At 43.9% G+C, this 20,910-nt stretch overlaps 1 protein-coding gene across 2 annotated transcripts; it reads left to right on the top strand.

Annotated features, from left to right (window-relative positions):
* The first annotated feature begins 2,739 nt into the window (after positions 1-2,739).
* On the top strand, positions 2,740-20,614 carry LOC134284665 (AMP deaminase 2-like). Of its 2 annotated transcripts, none has more exons than XM_062843710.1 (3): positions 2,740-3,030; positions 6,322-6,535; positions 19,128-19,450. In XM_062843710.1, the coding sequence occupies exons 1-3, from the start codon at positions 2,907-2,909 to the stop codon at positions 19,426-19,428; spliced, it is 639 nt and encodes a 212-aa protein (XP_062699694.1). In that variant the 5' UTR covers positions 2,740-2,906; the 3' UTR covers positions 19,429-19,450. The 2 variants fall into 2 exon arrangements, with proteins under 2 accessions (XP_062699694.1, XP_062699692.1); XM_062843708.1 differs by lacking the exon at positions 2,740-3,030 and adding an exon at positions 5,990-6,230 and having other exon boundaries at positions 19,128-20,614.
* The last annotated feature ends 296 nt before the right edge of the window (positions 20,615-20,910 follow it).

The raw sequence follows: 20,910 nt of genomic DNA, 5'->3' as shown, positions 1-20,910 counted from the left end.
AATCCCTCCTGGGATTCTGGGAGAATCCCTCCTGGGATTCTGGGAGAATCCCTCCTGGGATTCTGGGAGAATCCCTCCTGGGATTCTGGGAGAATCCCTCCTGGGATTCTGGGAGAATCCCTCCTGGGATTCTGGGAGAATCCCTCCTGGGATTCTGGGAGAATCCCTCCTGGGATTCTGGGAGAATCCCTCCTGGGATTCTGGGAGAATCCCTCCTGGGATTCTGGGAGAATCCCTCCTGGGATTCTGGGAGAATCCCTCCTGGGATTCTGGGAGAATCCCTCCTGGGATTCTGGGAGAATCCCTCCTGGGATTCTGGGAGAATCCCTCCTGGGATTCTGGGAGAATCCCTCCTGGGATTCTGGGAGAATCCCTCCTGGGATTCTGGGAGAATCCCTCCTGGGATTCTGGGAGAATCCCTCCAGGGATTCTGGGAGAATCCCTCCAGGGATTCTGGGAGAATCCCTCCAGGGATTTTGGGAGAATCCCTCCAGGGATTCTGGGAGAATCCCTCCAGGGATTCTGGGAGAATCCCTCCAGGGATTCTGGGGCAATCCCTCCAGGGATTCTAGGACAATTCCTCCAGGGATTCTGGGACAATCCCTCCAGGGATTCTGGGACAATCCCTCCAGGGATTTTGGGACAATCCCTCCAGGGATTCTGGGAAAATCCCTCCAGGGATTCTAGGACAATTCCTCCAGGGATTCTGGGACAATCCATCCAGGGATTCTGGGACAACCCCTCCAGGGATTCTGGGACAATCCCTCCAGGGATTCTCCGACAATCCCTCCAGGGATTCTCCGACAATCCCTCCAGGGATTCTGGGACAATCCCTCCAGGGATTCTAGGACAATCCCTCCTGGGATTCTGGGAGAATCCCTCCTGGGATTCTGGGAGAATCCCTCCTGGGATTCTGGGAGAATCCCTCCTGGGATTCTGGGAGAATCCCTCCTGGGATTCTGGGAGAATCCCTCCTGGGATTCTGGGAGAATCCCTCCTGGGATTCTGGGAGAATCCCTCCTGGGATTCTGGGAGAATCCCTCCTGGGATTCTGGGAGAATCCCTCCTGGGATTCTGGGAGAATCCCTCCTGGGATTCTGGGAGAATCCCTCCTGGGATTCTGGGAGAATCCCTCCTGGGATTCTGGGAGAATCCCTCCAGGGATTCTGGGAGAATCCCTCCAGGGATTTTGGGAGAATCCCTCCAGGGATTCTGGGAGAATCCCTCCAGGGATTCTGGGAGAATCCCTCCAGGGATTCTGGGAGAATCCCTCCAGGGATTCTGGGGCAATCCCTCCAGGGATTCTAGGACAATTCCTCCAGGGATTCTGGGACAATCCCTCCAGGGATTCTGGGACAATCCCTCCAGGGATTTTGGGACAATCCCTCCAGGGATTCTGGGAAAATCCCTCCAGGAATTCTGGGACAATCCCTCCAGGGATTCTGGGACAATCCATCCAGGGATTCTGGGACAATCCCTCCAGGGATTCTGGGACAATCCCTCCAGGGATTCTCCGACAATCCCTCCAGGGATTCTCCGACAATCCCTCCAGGGATTCTGGGACAATCCCTCCAGGGATTCTGGGACAATCCCTCCAGGGATTCTGGGACAATCCCTCCTTGGATTCTGGGACAATCCCTCCTTGGATTCTGGGAAAATCCCTCCTTAGATTCTGGGAGAATCCCTCCTGGGTTTCTGTGAGAATCTCTCCAGGGATTCTGGGAGAATCCCTCCTGGGATTCTGGGAGAATCCCTTCTGGGATTCTGAAATGAACTCCTGGGACTCTGGGAGAATCCCACCTGGGATTCTGGGAGAATCCCTCCTGGGATTCTGGGAGAATCCCTCCTGGGATTCTGGGAGAATCCTTCCTGGGATTCTGGAAGAATCCCTCCTGGGATTCTGGGAGAATCCCTCCTGGGATTCAGGGAGAATCCCTCCTGGGATTCTGGGAGAATCCCTCCTGGAATTCTGGGAGATTACCTCCAGGGATTCTGTGAGAATTCCTCCAGGAATTCTGGGAGAATCTCTCCAGGGATTCTGAGAGATTCTCTTCAGGTATTCCGGGAGAATCTCTGCAGGGCGAATTCCGTCCAGGGTTCTGGGAGAATCCCGTCTGGGCATCCTAAATTTCACACATCTTAGATTTCGACAACCACCCAATTTAAATTTGCTAATCATCGCATTCGTAATAGTTTCAGTGTCATCTCAATGCAAGCCGAATCCTTTCCGTTTTGGCTCAATTCCAGAAGAAAGTCCCCTCAAAATCACGATCGAGTGACATTCTGGCAATTTCACCAAACAAGTTGGACACTTAAGCCCCCATCTATAGCAATGATGCTCGTGACTCAATTTCCCGTCATCTATTTTCGAATACTTTTCAAAAGTTAATTACCTGCCAAATGCCGCTCTTTATACCAACAGCGTCAAGAATGACGAACGACCACACCGCAATATGCATGTTCTCTGATGGGTGAAAAAACTCGAAAGCGATCATATGTCCAGGTCCACTTCCTCTCAGTGCGGATCGTGAAATTGAACTACATCCCAAAAGTCGAAACATTTCACGTAGAAGAAAGTGACCACTCGAGTTGGTCGAACCACATTAGATAGTTTAGATAGGATAGGATATAATTTTCACGTTTACCCGCGAATCAATTAGCACACATCGGATATTGATACTACGATGGAGGGGGCGACATTTTTTCGCTGGTGACAATTTCAATTTTTCCAAGTCTTGAGACAGGTTCGAAGAGCGCAAACATTCAATATTTATTAATAAGTGCCTGAGAGAAGAACGTCCGAACGTCTGAGGTGTGGTGAAGTCCGTCCGAGGAAAAGAAAAGTGTGTGAAGATATAGATTGCATTCGAGAAGTCAGTCGCAGAAAAAATATATCAGTGCCGAAAATGAGTGCCCGTGGAATGCTGCTGAAAATTGACGCTCGCCGGGATTCATCCTTGGATCAGTTGGATATGATGCTTTCACCGCGATCGCCGCAAATTTTGATCAACGATTATTTTTCGCCGGAAGGTGAGTGATGGTGGTTATGGAAGTTGTGGTTGATCTAAACAATATTTCTCTTTTTCGACTGTATGATGATAACCTAGTGATTAATGAATGATACAGAAGTGATTTGTAAGAATGCAAGAAAAGTTATAACGGTGTTAAAGTTATAAGTGTACATGGAACCCGTTTTTGATTCAGAGGAATTCATGGAGGTTGATTGTAGTGAAACAATAACATAGAACGAGCTCACCAATGCAAATTCATCGTTATGATAATCGATATTCAAACTGGAGCAATTCTAACTCTACAAAACGTGAATTTTGGAAAGTTCAAAATATTTGTTTTTAGTTAAAAAGAGAAAACACCAGCAAAACAGGAACATTTTTGTCCTTGAAATCTTCGGAGAGACTCTCTTGAGTCTTTGGAGAGATTCTATGGCGTCTATGGAGATACTCTCTAACTAGACTCATAGCTTCTGGAATCTCTCCGGAGATTTCAGAGGAATCTCTCCGGAGATTCCAGAGGAATCTCTGCATAGATTCCAGAGGAATCTCTGCATAGATTCCAGAGGAATCTCTCCGGAGATTCCAGAGGAATCTCTCCGGAGATTCCAGAGGAATCTCTCCGGAGATTCCAGAAGAATCTCTCTGGAGATTCCAGAAGAATCACTCCGGAGATTCCAGAGAAATCTATTTGTTTATAGTTAAAATGGGAAAACACCAGCAAAAAAGGAAGATTTTTGTCCTTGAAATCTTCGGAGAGACTCTCTTGAGTCTTTCGAGTGATTCTATGGCGTCTTTGAAGATACTCTCTAACTAGACTCATAGCTTCCCAACCTTTGTTTCGTGACCCCCTAACTGCTTGCAGGCACGCTTCGAATGTTCTCCGAAAAGCGGGGTGTCAATAAACTGGGGGGTCGCAAGAGCCAAGGTTGGGAACCGGTAAGCTAGGGTGTTTGGAAGAATCTCTGGAGAGGTTGTCAAGAGTCTCTGGAGATCTGTTCTGGTATTTCCAGAGAGCCAATTCTCCAATGTCTTTAGAGAGATGCTCTGATGCTTTCTGGAGAGATTGTCTGGAGGAATCTCTCTGGAGATTCCAGAGGAATCTCTCCGGAGATTCCAGAGGAATCTCTCCGGAGATTCCAGAGGAATCTCTCCGGAGATTCCAGAGGAATCTCTCCGAAGATTTCAGGGAATCTCTCCGAAGATTCCAGGGAATCTCTCCGAAGATTCCAGGGAATCTCTCCGAAGATTCCAGGGAATCTCTCCGAAGATTCCAGGGAATCTCTCCGAAGATTCCAGGGAATCTCTCCGAAGATTCCAGGGAATCTCTCCGAAGATTCCAGGGAATCTCTCCGAAGATTCCAGGGAATCTCTCCGAAGATTCCAGGGAATCTCTCCGAAGATTCCAGGGAATCTCTCCGAAGATTCCAGGGAATCTCTCCGAAGATTCCAGGGAATCTCTCCGAAGATTCCAGGGAATCTCTCCGAAGATTCCAGGGAATCTCTCCGAAGATTCCAGGGAATCTCTCCGAAGATTCCAGGGAATCTCTCCGAAGATTCCAGGGAATCTCTCCGAAGATTCCAGGGAATCTCTCCGAAGATTCCAGGGAATCTCTCCGAAGATTCCAGGGAATCTCTCCGAAGATTCCAGGGAATCTCTCCGAAGATTCCAGGGAATCTCTCCGAAGATTCCAGGGAATCTCTCCGAAGATTCCAGGGAATCTCTCCGAAGACTCCAGGGAATCTCTCCGAAGATTCCAGGGAATCTCTCCGAAGATTCCAGGGAATCTCTCCGAAGATTCCAGGGAATCTCTCCGAAGATTCCAGGGAATCTCTCCGAAGATTCCAGGGAATCTCTCCGAAGATTCCAGGGAATCTCTCCGAAGATTCCAGGAATCCCATAAAAATTCATTGAGAAACCTGAATAATTTACTGAAGAAAATTTCTGAGGAATCACAGGACAAATTCCTTTAAAAACAGAAGATTTAAATAGAAGAGATTAATTAAATTTAAAAATGTGTCAAATCCTTGATGAACATAATTTAATCTGGGGTTTTATTTGTCGAGCAACGTATTCTCAATTTCACATCTCAAATCAGCACTGAATCCAACCGCAAGTCATGCTCAAGCAGTGATAGCCTTGCATCGTCTGTTACTTAGTGCAAATAATGAACAGTCCCAATGTTTCTGATTAGTCATCCATGTTTCTGATGCAGCCTCTATGTAGCATAACGTATTATGTGTTTACTTCGCAAAACAAAATTTGTATTGAAGACGATCCCACTCCTCTGTTTGCAGTATACCTATATAGGGAAAGGGACAAACTTGTTTTTGTGATTATTTTCGCTTTGACTTTTTTCGATAGGAGCCTGCTGCTGATGGCCAGCCAATCGCATTCCCGAGATTAAAAATTCCATTGATGAAATGCACACAGACGAATCTCCGAATGAAGATGGAGAAAGTGGACTGAAAACACTCTTCTCAGCTCACTACTGTTGTGAATGGTCGATAAGACCATTTTTAATAAGCTCGGTGGGTACGAGTGAAGATGTTTTTGGGGATATATTTATTCGTGGATTAACTTAATTCTATAGGCATGTGTAATACACATGAGTAATATGTTTATTATTAAGGAATATTTTGTAATGAAATTTTCCTAGTCTTCATTGTGCCTGCCATACGATGTACGAATGCTGGTCAATTGGCTTAAGAGAGTTCGCAGTTATGTAGAAATGCTGTGTAGAAATGTTTGAAAAATATTAGGCTGAGAAGCAGTTTCTGTCCATTACATTACATTAAGGAGAAGTAGAAAAATATGAATCAGATATTAAGAAAAATCTCTCGATTGACGCACCGTCCCAAATCCAGCATCTTCGTGTAGTATGAAGATGCATCCCGGGCCCTTCCCGCGTACACACAACAACATGAAGGTCAAGTCACCTCCTCGGTCGTCGTAATCTGATCCGATCAACTTCTCAGTCGGTTGTGCTGGTGGTCGTTCGGACTCGGAGATCCGCTTCTTAATCAGTACTGGTCAAGCAGCAGTCAAGTGAACAGCTTCAGCATCCAGCCAGAGCATCATGGATAGACGAGGCTATCCCAAGCTAAAGGAGGTCAACTTCAACAAACAGGATTCTCGCACCGCGTTGCAAGTCCTCAGCGATCAACGGCTAATCGAGACGCTTAAGCGCAATGATGTTTTCGAATCGGTCGATGAAGCTGGTGATGTGTTTGATCATAACAATTTTAATAGATTGCCAACTGTCAGATATCTAATGTTCTCTTCTCGTTTCTCTCTTATCTTCCTTCGCAGTTCAGGGCAATGAATCTCCGGGTATCCATACGGCTGCCGGAGCCGGAGCGGGCGGAGGAGGGGTTGCCACGGCGCTCGGAGGAACCCTCAGCCTGTCGCAGGAGAACCTCGCCGCCGGGTTGCCAAATGAAATCTCCGCACCGTATGAGGTGCCACAATTCCCCATCGAGCAGATCGAGAACAAGCTGCAGCTGCAGCGGCAGCTGAATGCCAAGTGAGTACCTTTTATAGTTGTTCTACGTGCTTATCCCACACACTTAAAGTTATCTTTCCAAATCAATGTCAAAAATATGCACAGCGTTATCGTGACACATAAAGGATTCTATACCATTACCCGGAAAACCATTACCCGGAAAACCAATACCCGGAATGCCATTTACTGGAAAATCATTTACCGGAATGTACCATTTACCGGAATGTACTATTTACCGGAAAACCGTTTTCCGAAATGTACTATTTACCGGAAATATATTTACCCTCAAGTAACACACTTGTCACAGAAAGGTCACGGTGGTTGTATACCATTTCACCGAAAACCATTTCGTGGAATTTTTTTTCGCGGTGTAACATGTCGCGGAATGAACCATTTCGCCGAATTCCATTTCGCGGAATGACTTTTCGCGGAATGTACTGTTTCGCGGAATACCATTTCGCGGAATTTAATATTTTGCATATAATTATGGAACAACAAATTCATGCACAATCTTAATCAGCTTAGCTCTACGATTGTATTACCTGATGCTAAATCTGATACAGGCTGTTCTTAAGAATTCTGAACGTCAGGCCAAAGGGCATAAATTGAACTTTCAAGCGCTTATATTGCTACCAATATCAGAGATTTTTTTCTTTTTTTAAATCAGACTGTTCTATCCAGTAACGTTGTTGTTTCGCGAACGAATGCTGTCCATGTGTTGTGCAGTTTGCGGCGAGGAAATTGATAACTTTATAGAATGTTTTACCTTCTTTCGATAAAAGGCTGTTCTTTCAAGTTACACTGTTGAAAGTTTTGGCTGACAATCAAACTGGTAACTTCACCTGAGTGAGTTTTTTGGTAGCTAGGCTGTTGATCCTACTGTCCTTATCCTTCTTTAAATCAAGAGCTGTTCTTTCGAGTTGCACTGTTATGCTATTTATTGGCGGTCTCCCTGCTCACTCCGTAGGAGATTTGTTCTCCTTAATTAAAAAGGATGATCTTTCAAATAACGCTTGCTGGTGAACAAACTGATATCTACATCAAGAGTTTTCCTTATTTTAAGAAAAGGTTGTTTGTTTAAAAGTTGCAGTACTACAGAGCTGTTTGGTGATCCAGCCACTAACTAATTCTTCCTGCTTCTAATAATAGACAGATCTTTCAAGGCCTGTTGTCCATCTTGTTGTTGGTTTAACATCTTTTCAGCCCAATGATTATTCGGCCCAATGTCCATTCAGCCTATTGACCTTCGGCCTAATGACCCAGCATCATAATTCTTGATCTGAACCTGCTTCTCAGCCTTCACACTTTCACTCTTATTGATTGAAAGCATCATAAGTCAAAATGTTCCTATTTATAAACCGGATGAAAATGTAACCATTCAGCCAAGTAACACTCCTTAGTGACCAGCTTTCTCTGTTTTGATAAATATAGCTAGCTTGTACTTGTATAATAGATATAAGAATGATTCTCATTTTTGTGTCACAGGTTTTTCCATTTTTCAAACATATGCTGTTATTATTAATAGGAAACTTGTTCTTCGTCTGATCAAAGTCTGCTCTTTCATAATTGTTACGCATTATACTTTTTAGGAATAAGAACCGTTAAATTTATATTATCAGAGAATTTTCCTTCTTTCATACATAGGCTATTCTTTCAAAGTTTACTATTACAAAAATTGAAATATTTATATGAAACATTTAATTTTCCACTTGATGATTAATTTTGGATCTCGTCATGATGTTGTCTCTTTATCAACTAAATTTTTCTCTGTCATAAACATTTTTCCGTGAAACGGTACATTCCGCCAAATGGTTTTCGGCGAAACGGTGCATTCCCCGATATGGTACATTCCGCCAAATGTCTTTCCGCGGAATGTTACACCGCGAAAAGGAATTCCGCGAAATGGTTTTCGGCGAAATGTGATACAATCGTCACGGTGGCGCAGCGTTTTGTTTCACAGAAGTCATTGCGACTTACTTCTAATAAGTAAGTATTTATATGTTAGAAGTAAGTTACACTATCTTCTGCGCAACAAAACCTTGCGCTGCCGTGACTCTTCTGTGATGAGTGGGTTACTTGGGCCGTCTACCTCCGTTGGTTTGAATGACACCTCATGCAAACTAGCGGGGTTCATTTTTAATTTGAACTTATACATAGTAACTCTGTGGGAATCGAAAAACACACTAATGGGAATCCTTTTTGTTGTTTTGTTTTGATTCTGTATTTCGTTTCACCCCGTTCCCTGATCAATTTTTAGTTTGAACGATGTGCAGATTAGCGGGTTTCAAATTAAAAAAAATTCAGATTAGATGCGGTCAAACGAACGGGGGTGGACGGTACGGAAATGTGCATGTCCAGAAAAATTTTGTTTATGAAAACTATGCATGGTAGGGGTTGTATACCATATGGTCTATATTAAGTCATGTACAGAGTTCCTACTTCTGAACGCCAATCCAGACAGGAGGTTTAATTCTTAGTCCAACCGAGGATCAGGGACAATGGAAATTCGCGGCAAATTTTCATGAATTTTGCGGACCAACATTGTGAAATTCGCGGCAATTTCGCGGCTCCATATATTTGATCATATCGTTGAAGAAAACGCAAATTTTGAACGCGAAATGAATAATTGACTTTGATTTTGTGAGCAATAATCATAAACTTACATAAAAATAACAAGCTCGATGAAAAATCAGGAAACAATCAGGTGTCAAATGGTTTAAACTTTTAGTACGCCGGACTTGGAATCTTAAAATACTCAACATTGTTAAAAGTTACCAGCTTATTAGTGTTTTCAAGTTTAAAATTGGTGGAATATTGAGGTTATTTTCTTAATTTTGTCAGATTTCGCGGCATTTCGCGGGATGTCTTAAATTTCGCGACCATTGCCCAATTTCGCGGGTTTCGCGGCTTCCGCGAAATCGCGAATTTCCATTGTCCCATAGTTAATAGTTTCGCTAATCAAGTTTGCAACGATGCAACTTGATGCAATTGAAGAAGGGCAAAACTTGTACATTTAAAGCAGCAACTGCCAATAAACAACATGGTAGCCAAACAGCTCTATAACAGTGTAAGTCAAAAGAACAGCCCATGTTTTAAAGAAGGGAAAACACTAGATGGAATTAATAGATTGGTCGCCAATTAATTCTGTAACGTTAAATCGTTAGAAAGAACAGTCTAAAAATTGAAGAAGGGCAAATCTCCTATACAGTAAACAAACCGACTGCCTATAAACTTCATAAATGAATGCTTCTATCTTCGACGAAATGGAAGAAAATGTCATATGGAAAAGGTACAGTTTGGTTGCCAGCCTAAAAATGTTCATTCAGCCCAACGATGCTTGCTTACTTTGCTAAGTGAGCTGAACCGAGAATCTATTTCTAGTTCTATAAATCTTGAAACAATATTTAGAATATAGTTTTAAGGCTTGACTATCTTGAACTTGATCATCAACTGATAAGATTAATCGAAATAAAAAACAAAATATCAAATCATGTTTAAAAACACCAAAACATCTTCTGAGATCTTAGGTTTTCTAGGCCTTTCCGGGAAATTAATCATTTCGGGAAATGGGGCAATTCGGAAAATGATTTTCTGAGAAATACATTATTCCGGAAAATGTATTTCTGGGAAAAAGTTTGAACTGTACGACCATAACAGTAAACCTAGAAAGAATAGCACATGTTAAAAGAAGGGCAAATATCTGCTGGAAATATTAGCAATCACATTCAGCACATTGTTTATAAACTCGTTGATGATTCACATGTACATATGTACACTACATGATAACTCCGTCGGTTAATCAATTTACTGCTAATCATAATATGGCGAAATAGTGTTCAGCCAAATTACCGGATCATGGTTTGGATCAAAAGATAACCTGTGCAAAAGTCATGGGATCACCAGGGTCACGTTTTCGATTCCCGCATCTTGTACTAATGTTTAGGGAACCCAAATGCATTGTCAATTGATGTTGGCTGCCAGCAATCCTATTGGGTGGGAATAGGGATGTCATATACGTGCATGGGATCAAATGTCTGGATATCGCTTTGCAATCTGGAAACAAATTTAGGGAAAAAATATTTTCCGATAAATGGTTTTCCAGTAAATGGTTCATTCCGGTAAATGGTCTTTCTGGTAAATGGTTTTCCGGTAAATGGAATTCCGGGTAATAAATAAATTTTGTTGTCGTTTCCACCGAATCCATGGTAGAATTAAGAACTGTACCAACAATTTTCAACCGAATGCAAAATTCTGTTAATTGTACTGAAACATTGTCAATATTACCATGCGTGTATTACTGTTGACTAAAAACATTCTTGGTTCTACTATTTGGGCATTGTAATTTCGACCATGTAGACTTGAATGTTGCGCGTTTTAGATAAACATGGTCAAAAATACAATGTCAAAATAGTAACATCAAGAATGTTTTTAGTCAATGGTACTTCACGCATGGTAATATTGACAATGTTTCAGTACAATTAACAGAATTTTGCATTCGGTTGAAAATTGTTTAATTTTACCATGAATTCGGTGGAAACGACAACAAAATTTATTTCAGTGTAATGTCGTAGAACATCCTATTGACAATCAACTAAGGTACACCGGGGCAAGTTGAAACAGGTGGGGCAAAATGAAACACAATGTTTTGAAATAGTTTTCAATACAATTTTGAAATTTTTCTTTCGCCGAAAGATTGTTTGAATCAAAAACTATGTGTTATGGCATTCAAGCTGCTAACCATCATTAGATAACATCATGTTAACCCGCTGTTTCAACTTGCCCCGGTGTACCTTACCTCTGAGGAAACATTAGGTCGTCATGGCCCATTTTCTCGGTAGATCAATCATAATGCAGTCTAAATCTGGTCTTGGATCTCTTAGCGAAGCGTGTTTTTACGAATTGGAATACATTTTGAAAATAGGAACAGAAATCCTTAAACGCCTAAAAGTATGCAATACCTTATAATTTCATGCTGTTTGAAACTGTCGTGTTAAAACAACCTGTTCAACATGTTTTTCATTTTTTTAAGGCATAAACTCTACGTATAGGAGCAAGACATTATGAAATTAACGCGAACATATTTTTGGCCACCTGTTTGTATGGAGCCGCCCCATAGTGCGGTGGCAAGCATCGGTACCGAATGTAGTTTACAGTGGATTATCCTTGGCGCATTTTACTGTCATAGAACCATATATGATGTTTACGCTACGACAGACCCCTACATCGACAAGAATCCTCTAATGTACCAATAATCCTTACGGTCGGCATCGCATTTCGCAACCCTCCCTTATGTTACAACAATCGGTTTAGGGGTTGTATTACTAACAAACATTTCCCTATCGATAAAAAAAGAACAAACTGCAAATCACTTGCCTCCGCTTCACTTTGCGTTCCTTGCGGGGGAATCGAGGTTTATTTTTGCATTGCATCGTCCTACCCTATGCCTAGTCACGACTCACGGGGATAATGACGACATATCAGCTAATACGGGTGTCATATTTACCGCCGGGCGGCGCATCCGTCGACACACGTGAATGGCAACCTGGCACACGCTAATAATTGGCTACGCACCGTTCGGGTTTCTTCGACTGAAAGGTCGGAAACTTTATTGCTTCTATGGGACAAAGTTTGAAATAAATGTTTGAGAATTGCAGGTTGAAAAAAGATTTCTCTGTTAACAGGAAACGATTTGAATAGCCAACTAAAATCTCAAATCTGTCTGGCGGCACATCCGGCACATCACAAACAGTACGAGTAGAAATGTATTAGCGTGGAACTGACGGTAAAGCCTCAATTTCTGCAATATTACAACATTCATTGCCGGTGTTGCGTACCGGACCGGCAGCCGCGACGGAAGTCATCGGCAACGCACCGAGGTAATTGAATTTAACACCTCCGAGCCCGCCTGTGGAGCTTTCGCTCATCATCGGATATTACCGGAGTAGGTATACTGACTAGTTAGCAGTGTTCCATAGATCGCGACCGCCCGGAGTAGAGTCGAATCGAGTCGAGAGGTGCGTGACACGCTGAATTGATTGATTGTTGACCAATAAACCGCATTAACGGAAAACGCTAAGTGGATAGACCGTTCTCTCTCTCGTTTGTCGTGCACGGAACGGAAGAAGAGCTCCCGGTTCGTATTTGAATTTGTCTTTGTCGGATCGATTTTTGTTGCGTTTTTCTGTTTTGTAATCCTGGTCGGTGACGGTGCCGCGGTCAGGACGGGACTCGCCATTAGGTTCCGAGTGGTTCCCGCGAACGGAGGTGGAAAAGTCTTAGGAAGTTTCAAGTTGTTGTGCGAACATCATGCTGGGAAGCGCCAGTGATACCAAGAAATGGCTCTCGGAGCGCGATTTACTCAGGTTGGTGGGTGGCTCAATCCAATTAGCTTTATCTGTGGGAATTCGAAAACAGGTGGCATGAAGCTGCATACCGGCCTCGGCTCGCGGAGGCGTCGTTTACAAACAATGATAGTTGCATGGCAGCAACTATAAATATAGAGCAAAATAGTAGGGTGCCTGCCTACCTACTGCTGCAATCGGCGAGATCTTGCTGATATGGAACTGGACTGGAGACGTTCAGTGACCAGCGAGCGAGTTCTGTCCGTCCAGCTGTGTGTGGAGTGAGTTTAGTTTGTTACGTATCGCGGCAACTGATCGATAGAAGGGCAAGATCGTTCTGAACTGAGCTGGCCGAAAACGGGATCCAGTATAGCTTTGTTGTCCGTTTCTGTAAAACGTGCGTTTTGGTGAAGATTTGTGTGTAGAACAGGACAATGACAAAGTTTAGTGAATGCTGGTAGGGTTAATCGTATCTATATCAAGAAATCTCTATAGCATAGGAAAAAAAACCTGTGATCCATGTTGCAATACTAGTGCAGATTGCGTTCGATTACGACGAACTTCAGATTTTTACAACATGGCGCAATACTTGTTTATGTATAAAATGAAGTGATTACGGTTCTTTTTGTTATTGTGGATTTACTTCGAAGATGAATTCCAAGGGAACTGTTTGAGAATCGTCGTTCAATTTCAAGGGGTATTGCCATGCGTTCTAGTAAAATCTAAGTTGGCTCTACCCCATTTGGCATAACGCCGTTTGGCATAATACGAAGAACAGCCTTCTTGATAAGAATGTGCATAATCCTTGTTATGCCAAATGGCCATTATGCCAAATGGCATTATGCCAAAAAGCGTTATGCCAAATGGCATTATGCCAAATGGGGTAGAGTCTTCTAAGTTAATGCGTTTATTATTTCAAACGATCTTGAAAAATTATTATCTTTAAAATTTAAACGATTCACGCTTTGAAATGTGTTCGTCTACTCCATCTCCAGTAATGATTCAGTTCTAGTTTTATTTTTGGAACGATTACAAAATGTGTACGGTCAAAAATAGAACGCAACATGAGCATCTTCAGCAGAAGTTCGAAATCCTGAATACTTTTTACGGAAATCGGTAAATTTGTTTGTCAACGACTTAATCAATTGTAAACCACATTGGACTCAGTAGAATAATGTTCCCAGAGGGCATACATGCAGGCCCCCGACACGGCCTATATCAATGCATTGGAATCATGGTAGACAGGATGTCCTGGGCGCTAGTAAATAGCGCCCACTGTCAAATGCGAAAACATCAACAATTTTTTGTTTAACGTTTATTTTGGTTTGTTGATCAATTTTTGGAATCATTTTTTCCACCTCTTACGATCACAAAACACTTCAAATTCGCTTTAATATTAATGTACGGTAAGAGGAGCATGCGATTAGTTGAATAAAGCAACCCAACAAACACGCATTGTAAATGTGCTTTTCGTGTGTGGTTCACAACATTAAACAAAAGCTGCGTTTGTTGATTACACGTTCGTTTCAATTAGCCCAAATATGAGTATAAAGCAGTTAGATGTTGGCTACGATAAATTTCATTGACGCCAGGGGGCTGCATACATGGGAATTACCATGGTATCAACATAAATAGAACGCGTTATAATCTTGTTTCAAATTTGTGCAACCATAGAACGGGGTCGTATCTTCTTCTTCTTATTCTTTGTGGCTCTACGTTCCCACAGGAACTTGGCCTGCCTCTCTTCAACTTAGTGTTCTTTGAGCACTTCCACAGTTAATAATTGAAGGGCTTTCTTGGCCTGCCATTGCATCAACAGCTAGTGCACATCGCACCCTTAAGGTTAGCTGCGAAGTCTGCAGTAACGAATATCGATAACTCGCTTTGGGAAGTCCACCAAGGTAGCATGCTGGCGCTTATCCAGTTTCTCGAGTGGTCCTGTCCACTCCCTTTGTCCTCCGAAGGCAGGCAGGGTCGACACCACGCCTGTTTCTAACTGCACAGCAGTATGGAGGCACAAAACTCCCACTTTTCTAGAGAACGTGCCGCCTGAGCCAATGTTCTGATACAGCAAGTATCAAGAACTGATACCGCGTGCTTAGCGATTTGACTTTCCCGCAAGTAAGGCCCAACCAACGAGCACATAGAAGGACGTGCCGACCTTGCCGAGGACCCCTATCCAACCGCGGGCTCGGACCCAACCGAAGCCACGACAGCAACACTACCATGATGTTCTCCCCGCGACCACTTAATCGCTGTAAGGATCGATTTCGACCGCAGGGCACCGGTGTTGCCTACGTAGCCGACTCCGAACCCTTGGACCACCTCTTGTATGGCGTCTGAACTAGCCATTCTTCGAGTCCACGCGGCACCTCCTGTGTAGCTCCAAGACGTCGTGGGTGAAGCCGTTGAAACGGTATTCCAGTCAAACTCATCCCTACACATCCCCTGGACAAGATTGTCCGGAGTTGTGTCATCCCCGCATGTGACAAGCATGCGGTTACGCATTGTGCGAAAACGTAGGCACACGAACAAAACGTGTTCCGCCATTTCCTCTAAACCAGCACAAACCGAACATTCGGGAAAACCTGCATGACCGAAACGATGTAGATACTGTCGAAAGCAACCATAGCCTGAATGGACGTGAGTCAGGTGGAATGTTACTTCTCCATGGCGCCTGTTAACCCAACTATCTACCCTCGAGATCAACCTATGGGTCCACCTTCCTTTGGTGGAACTGTCCCATCCCACGCGCGCTGCCATTTGACCATGGAGGCCAATCTGGCAGTCCTGCGTATGCCTCTTGTGCCGCGCATTTCGAGGCACTCTATGTCCTCCCCAATAAGGATACCGATAGGCATCGTGTGACACGGTACGGTACGCGCTTGCAAACCTCAGGCACATTAACCTATACCATGCTCTAAGTCGAGCCGCCATATCTTAGTATGCAGTACGAGGCGACACTAGCCAGAAACTTGCGCTTACTGGCCTACACCGCAGAGCTATTGGACATCATCCGGGACAGTGCCACTATAGCTGGGGAGGCTCTTTTACAATCGCAATCGCCTTGGCGCTATTGAACACGTTCCTTACATCCAGAGTCGCTACTGCACAGTAGCGAATTCACACCCTCGGTATGCCTCAACATTCTGTTGAGGATGATCTTTTCGAGCAATTTGCCCGCCGTATCGATCAGGCATATTGGTCTATATGCCGACGGGTCTCCGGGTGGTTTCCCGGCCTTTGGCAATAGAACCAAGCTCTGCCACTTCCAAACCTCTGGGAAAACTCCCTCGTCCAGGCATTTCTGTATAGCAGACCTGAACATCCCGGGGGTCCTCTGCAATAGCTACTTTTAAAGCCAGGTTCGGAACTCCGTCCGGACCTGGGGCCTTACCTACGCTAAGGGGCTTTGCTATCCCCGCAAGTTCTACATCGGTGACCCTCTCCTCATCGCCAGCCCCAGTCCCCGGCTGTCCTACGAAAGGAGGCCAAGGACTAGGATCATGACGCGGAGATCCGATGACCCCATCCAACATCTCTGGAGATTGCTCTGTAGGAGCCATTACACGTCTCGTCTTGGCCATCACGATCCTGTAAGCGTCATCCCACGGGTTCGTATTGCCACTCAAAGCAGGCATTTTTGCTTGCTCTTATCTCGGTCTTCAGCGCGGTTTTTGCAGCGGTGAACACCACCCGCCGTTCGTTTAACTCTTCCTCAGATCGTGCTCGCTGCATCCGCCGCTTAGCCCGTAGGCAGGCGCAGCACAGGTCCGCAATCGCGTCGGTTCACCAGTAAGCCGGTGGCCTCCCATTTCTAGGGTGGACTCGCCTAGGCATGGTCGCATCACACGCACGTGAGAGCACCGCTACCAGCTCGTCGCCGTCTAAACCAAGTTTAGTAAGTTTTGCTCACGGCGGAGCGCCTCCCCAAATACCCCTTCGTCAAAGCATGTCTTCCACCTGCGAGGAATTAGGCTAGCCGCCTCTTCTTCTACTCGCTGCCTGCTGTTGTTGTAGTCGATACTGTAGCGAACCGCCAGGTGATCGCTGTGAGTGTAGCTATCGTCTACTCTCCAGTTCGAACTACTTGTTAGGCCAGGACTACAGAAGGTCACGTCAATAATTGACTCCGCACCGTTTCGACTAACGGTACTCTTGGTACCGACATTAGCCAAGTCGACATCTAATATGGCCAGTGTCTCTAGCAGAATCTGACCCCGCTGGTTCGTGAAGCGGCTTCCCCATTCCACGGCCCAGGCATTGATGTCACCCCTATGACCTCCGGTCTTCGCCCTGTCAGCACGGTCGTTATGCGGTCCAGCATTTGCGTGAACTACTCGATTGGCCACCGCGGAGGCGCATAACAGCTACAGAAAAAGACCCCGTTTACTTTGGCGACCAGGAAGCCCTCATAGGTAGTAGACACCAACTCCTGGACCAGTCGTCCATATCGCCGCCATTTTTCTGGACCCATCCGCGACCCAGTTGTCGTTTCCGACGGGTACTCGGTATGGGTCCGCTATGATGGCGATATCCGTCTCCCACTCAGAAACCGTCTGACAAAGCAGTTGCTGGGTTGCAGTCACAGTGCTTCAGGTTCAGCTGCGTGTGGCTCTTGTGAAGGCCGGGAACCTTGGACCTCCCGTTGGGTACTTGCTGTACGCGGATTTCCCAGAACAAATTGAAAACACGTGGGTGGACTCGTGCAGCCTTGTGCCTTGTGGCCTTGACCGCTGCATCGCCAAAACAGCTTGCCCCGGTCAGGGCCTTTAACTTGTGTCCTGATTCTAGACACCTGAAGCAAACCTCCGGTGGCTCGTGCAAGGTCAGTTGGCATACTGACGACCAGCCCACCTTGAGCTTCCCTACTCTAACGGACGTGTTAGTGTCCGCCACAGATAGCTGTACCAAGGCCACCTGTGTCCCTGCTGGGCCCTTCCGTAGCCGAACGGCTGCGGTGGCCACCGGCACCTCGCACTGTTGCCGCAGTGCCGTGACGAGCTCTTCCGCGTTCCGTGATCTCGTCTTGGTTTTTCATCTTCAGAGTCGCCTTCGCTGTAAGAGCCCTCACCTCAACGCCCTCGCAAAGGACCTCTTCCGCCAGACTTTTGTAGTAGATGGTACCCTTGCGCTCCTTGTCGCGCTTGAGCTCGAGGATCGTTTCACCAGTACGAGTACGAGCTTCAAGACTTCCGAGGAGTTAGACTGTTCAGTCTTGATGACGAGCGCCGTTGCCCTTCTCGCGCTTGGCACCTGCCCTATTAAGTTGCCTAGGCCTGGTGTCCCTACGCTCCTGCACCTGCTACGGTTTCTTCTTCAGCTTCTCCCGCTGTACTTTGTTGCAGTGTCTCGTACTTGACTTAAATTAAACGACACAGTATTCGTACACGTCGTTACGATCAGACATTTTTTACATCATCTAGTTTCTAGATGTCTAGATATGAGAGTTCAGCTTTCACAAAAAGTGAGTCTTGTATTATTTATTACAGAGTTTTTCAATCGATTATCACTTGGAGTGCATGTAAAATTTATGTGTTCCAATTTTTATGGAAGCTTAATTGCCAAGTGACTGAGTAAGAAATTTTAAAAACCCGTGGAACAAGTAGTATGAATTCTCGACGAGTCATGCAAAAAAAAGAGAAATAAAATATATGGAAATTTTGTTATGGGTACGCCATGAAAAAAAAAATACTGCAAAGGCAATCTCCCAACAATTGATTTGGGATTTACTATACATTTACTGCTCTACTGTGTGCAATGGTATTCTTCTATAGACAGTTATGGAAGAAAAACGTATACATATTTTGATCTTATCTACACCGAACTTTGTTAGGATATTGAACTTGAGTCATGAAGGTTTTCGAAGCCACCATCGTGTTTGCTTACTATTGAACCCCTCATAATTAGTCTCCTAAGAAGCAAACTAATACCATCGCTCCATTAACATTCGAACGAGCATGTTCTAGCTCCATCACCCATAAAACCCAGAAACGAGACAATAAAAGACAGCAATTAATAATCGATTCTCGAGATCACTTTTTCTACTGCACACGGACGGCTTGGATGGTCAACCGGTTGGGGGCGTAAATTACCGCTTGATTGATAGTCCCTCATCTAGCACCTTTCTTTAAAGGTCACTTTTTATTTGTCGATGGAAAATAATTATAGATTGCCTGCAATTACGCCACCACCACCACCAACCCCGATGCAACCAACACCAGACGTTCTCATTTCCCCACATCTCCAATTTTCTTCCTCTTTCCGCACAGGGTCATGGAGCAGGACCGGCACTCGGTCGCCGCCGAGATCCACCCGGACGAGCAGATCCCCTTCGACGAGCACGACTTTGTGGCGCACTTCCAGCGGGTCTCAATTTCCGGCGAGGACACCAGCGGCGTCCCGCTGGACGATCTGGAACGGGCCTCGGCCCTGCTGGTCAAGGCGCTGGAACTGCGCGAGCGCTATATGCGCAACTCGTACCAGTGCTTCCCGCAGACGACGGGCCGGTTCCTGAAGTCGACCCGCCCGGAGCGGTACGCCCACCAGGAGAAGAAGTCGATCGCAGGTTAGTTCGGGTTGGGGTGGGGGGATGGGAGATCGAAAACGGGAAGGTCAATTCGGTACACATATATTTTTGGATGAGCGGTCTTCTTTCTAACTGTTTTTATTTTTCATTTTCCAACTTTTTAAAACCCTTTTCGGTGGTTTTGGTTTTTGAAATCCTCGATTATCTTTGATCGAAATGGCTGCTGTTTTGTAATGCTTTTTACGGTTAGTTTTTTACGAATGTTGTGTGTAATCTTCTGAGTTTTTTTTTATTTCTTTGTATGTTTTAACTTATTTGTTTATTCGCGTAGTAACAGTTGCAATATCCGTTCTGTTTTTTTTAAAACAGCCTTTTGAGACTGTGTTGATTTGTTGTTCTTACTTAACAGAAAATTATTATTAACGATTCAGATATGTTGTAGCATTGAGAATCATGTCTCAGACTCATGTTATCTTCTCATTTACAAAAAATAAGATTTCTCTGATTAAAAAAAAAGTGACCAAATACACAGATATCCACTAAATTAAATAAATTTTATTGAGTGTGTTTATGGACATTTCCTGAGTAGAGAAAAAATATGAATAATAGCATATTTTGATGTAGAGATCACATATTGATATATTTTTTTAAATGGTATAAGGGATATTTAAAAGTATTGAAAATAATATGATAATATCCTAAATTTACTCTTGGAACATCATCACATCATATGTAGGGTATGTGTTCCATCAGTATTCTCACGCTCCCATATTCCTCCTATTCGAAAACAAGCGATTACGGCACCGATTGATTCCGGTCTTTTTGTTTTCATGCGTGCTCACTTCTAACAAAAAATACAAACATATGAAACAAAACAAACAACCCTTCAATCCTTTGTTTTTCGTAGGATGAAAATGGGAGTCACATGCTTAATTAGGGAACCAATACCCTATACCTATTTTACTCTTGTAAGTTCTAACCAGCAAGCTATTTGTTTGAACAATCAAAAGTTCCAGAAACAATTTTATAATATTATTTTCAGATCTTTTGTCTCTTACATGAATCAAAACAATATCACGTTTAGATCATCAGTGGTTCAAGGAATTAATTTAGAATTATTTTCAAATTTGGCATTGCAGGAAAAAAATAAATTGTAGAAATTTTCGCTCAAGCAATAAGCTAGGTTTTTTGGAACTAAAAAACAGAAACGGTAAAGTTTTTGACGACTATTTGGTAAATGTTATAGATCTATTGTGGTGATATTTCAATCAAAATTAAATATGAGTCTATTCAAATTTTTGGTGTTGTGAGAAGTGATGTTTGGGTGTATTCAAAGAGCAAATTGGACATATTTCCAATCAATCGTCGCAACATTTGAAAAAAAAAACTGCTGAATTTTATGAGGCGTGAATAGAAATATTTTTGGAAGAAATTTATGGTGTCCTTGCTATTGAATCAAGACATAGTTTACCAAAAGCTATTTGAAACTGTTTATAAAATTATTGCTGTCAACGATTTTGTAGAAA

The sequence above is a fragment of the Aedes albopictus genome, unplaced genomic scaffold (genome assembly GCF_035046485.1).
Source record: "Aedes albopictus strain Foshan unplaced genomic scaffold, AalbF5 HiC_scaffold_479, whole genome shotgun sequence".
NCBI classification, from domain to species: Eukaryota; Metazoa; Arthropoda; class Insecta; order Diptera; family Culicidae; genus Aedes; species Aedes albopictus.
This window is presented reverse-complemented; position numbering and strand designations above follow the sequence as displayed.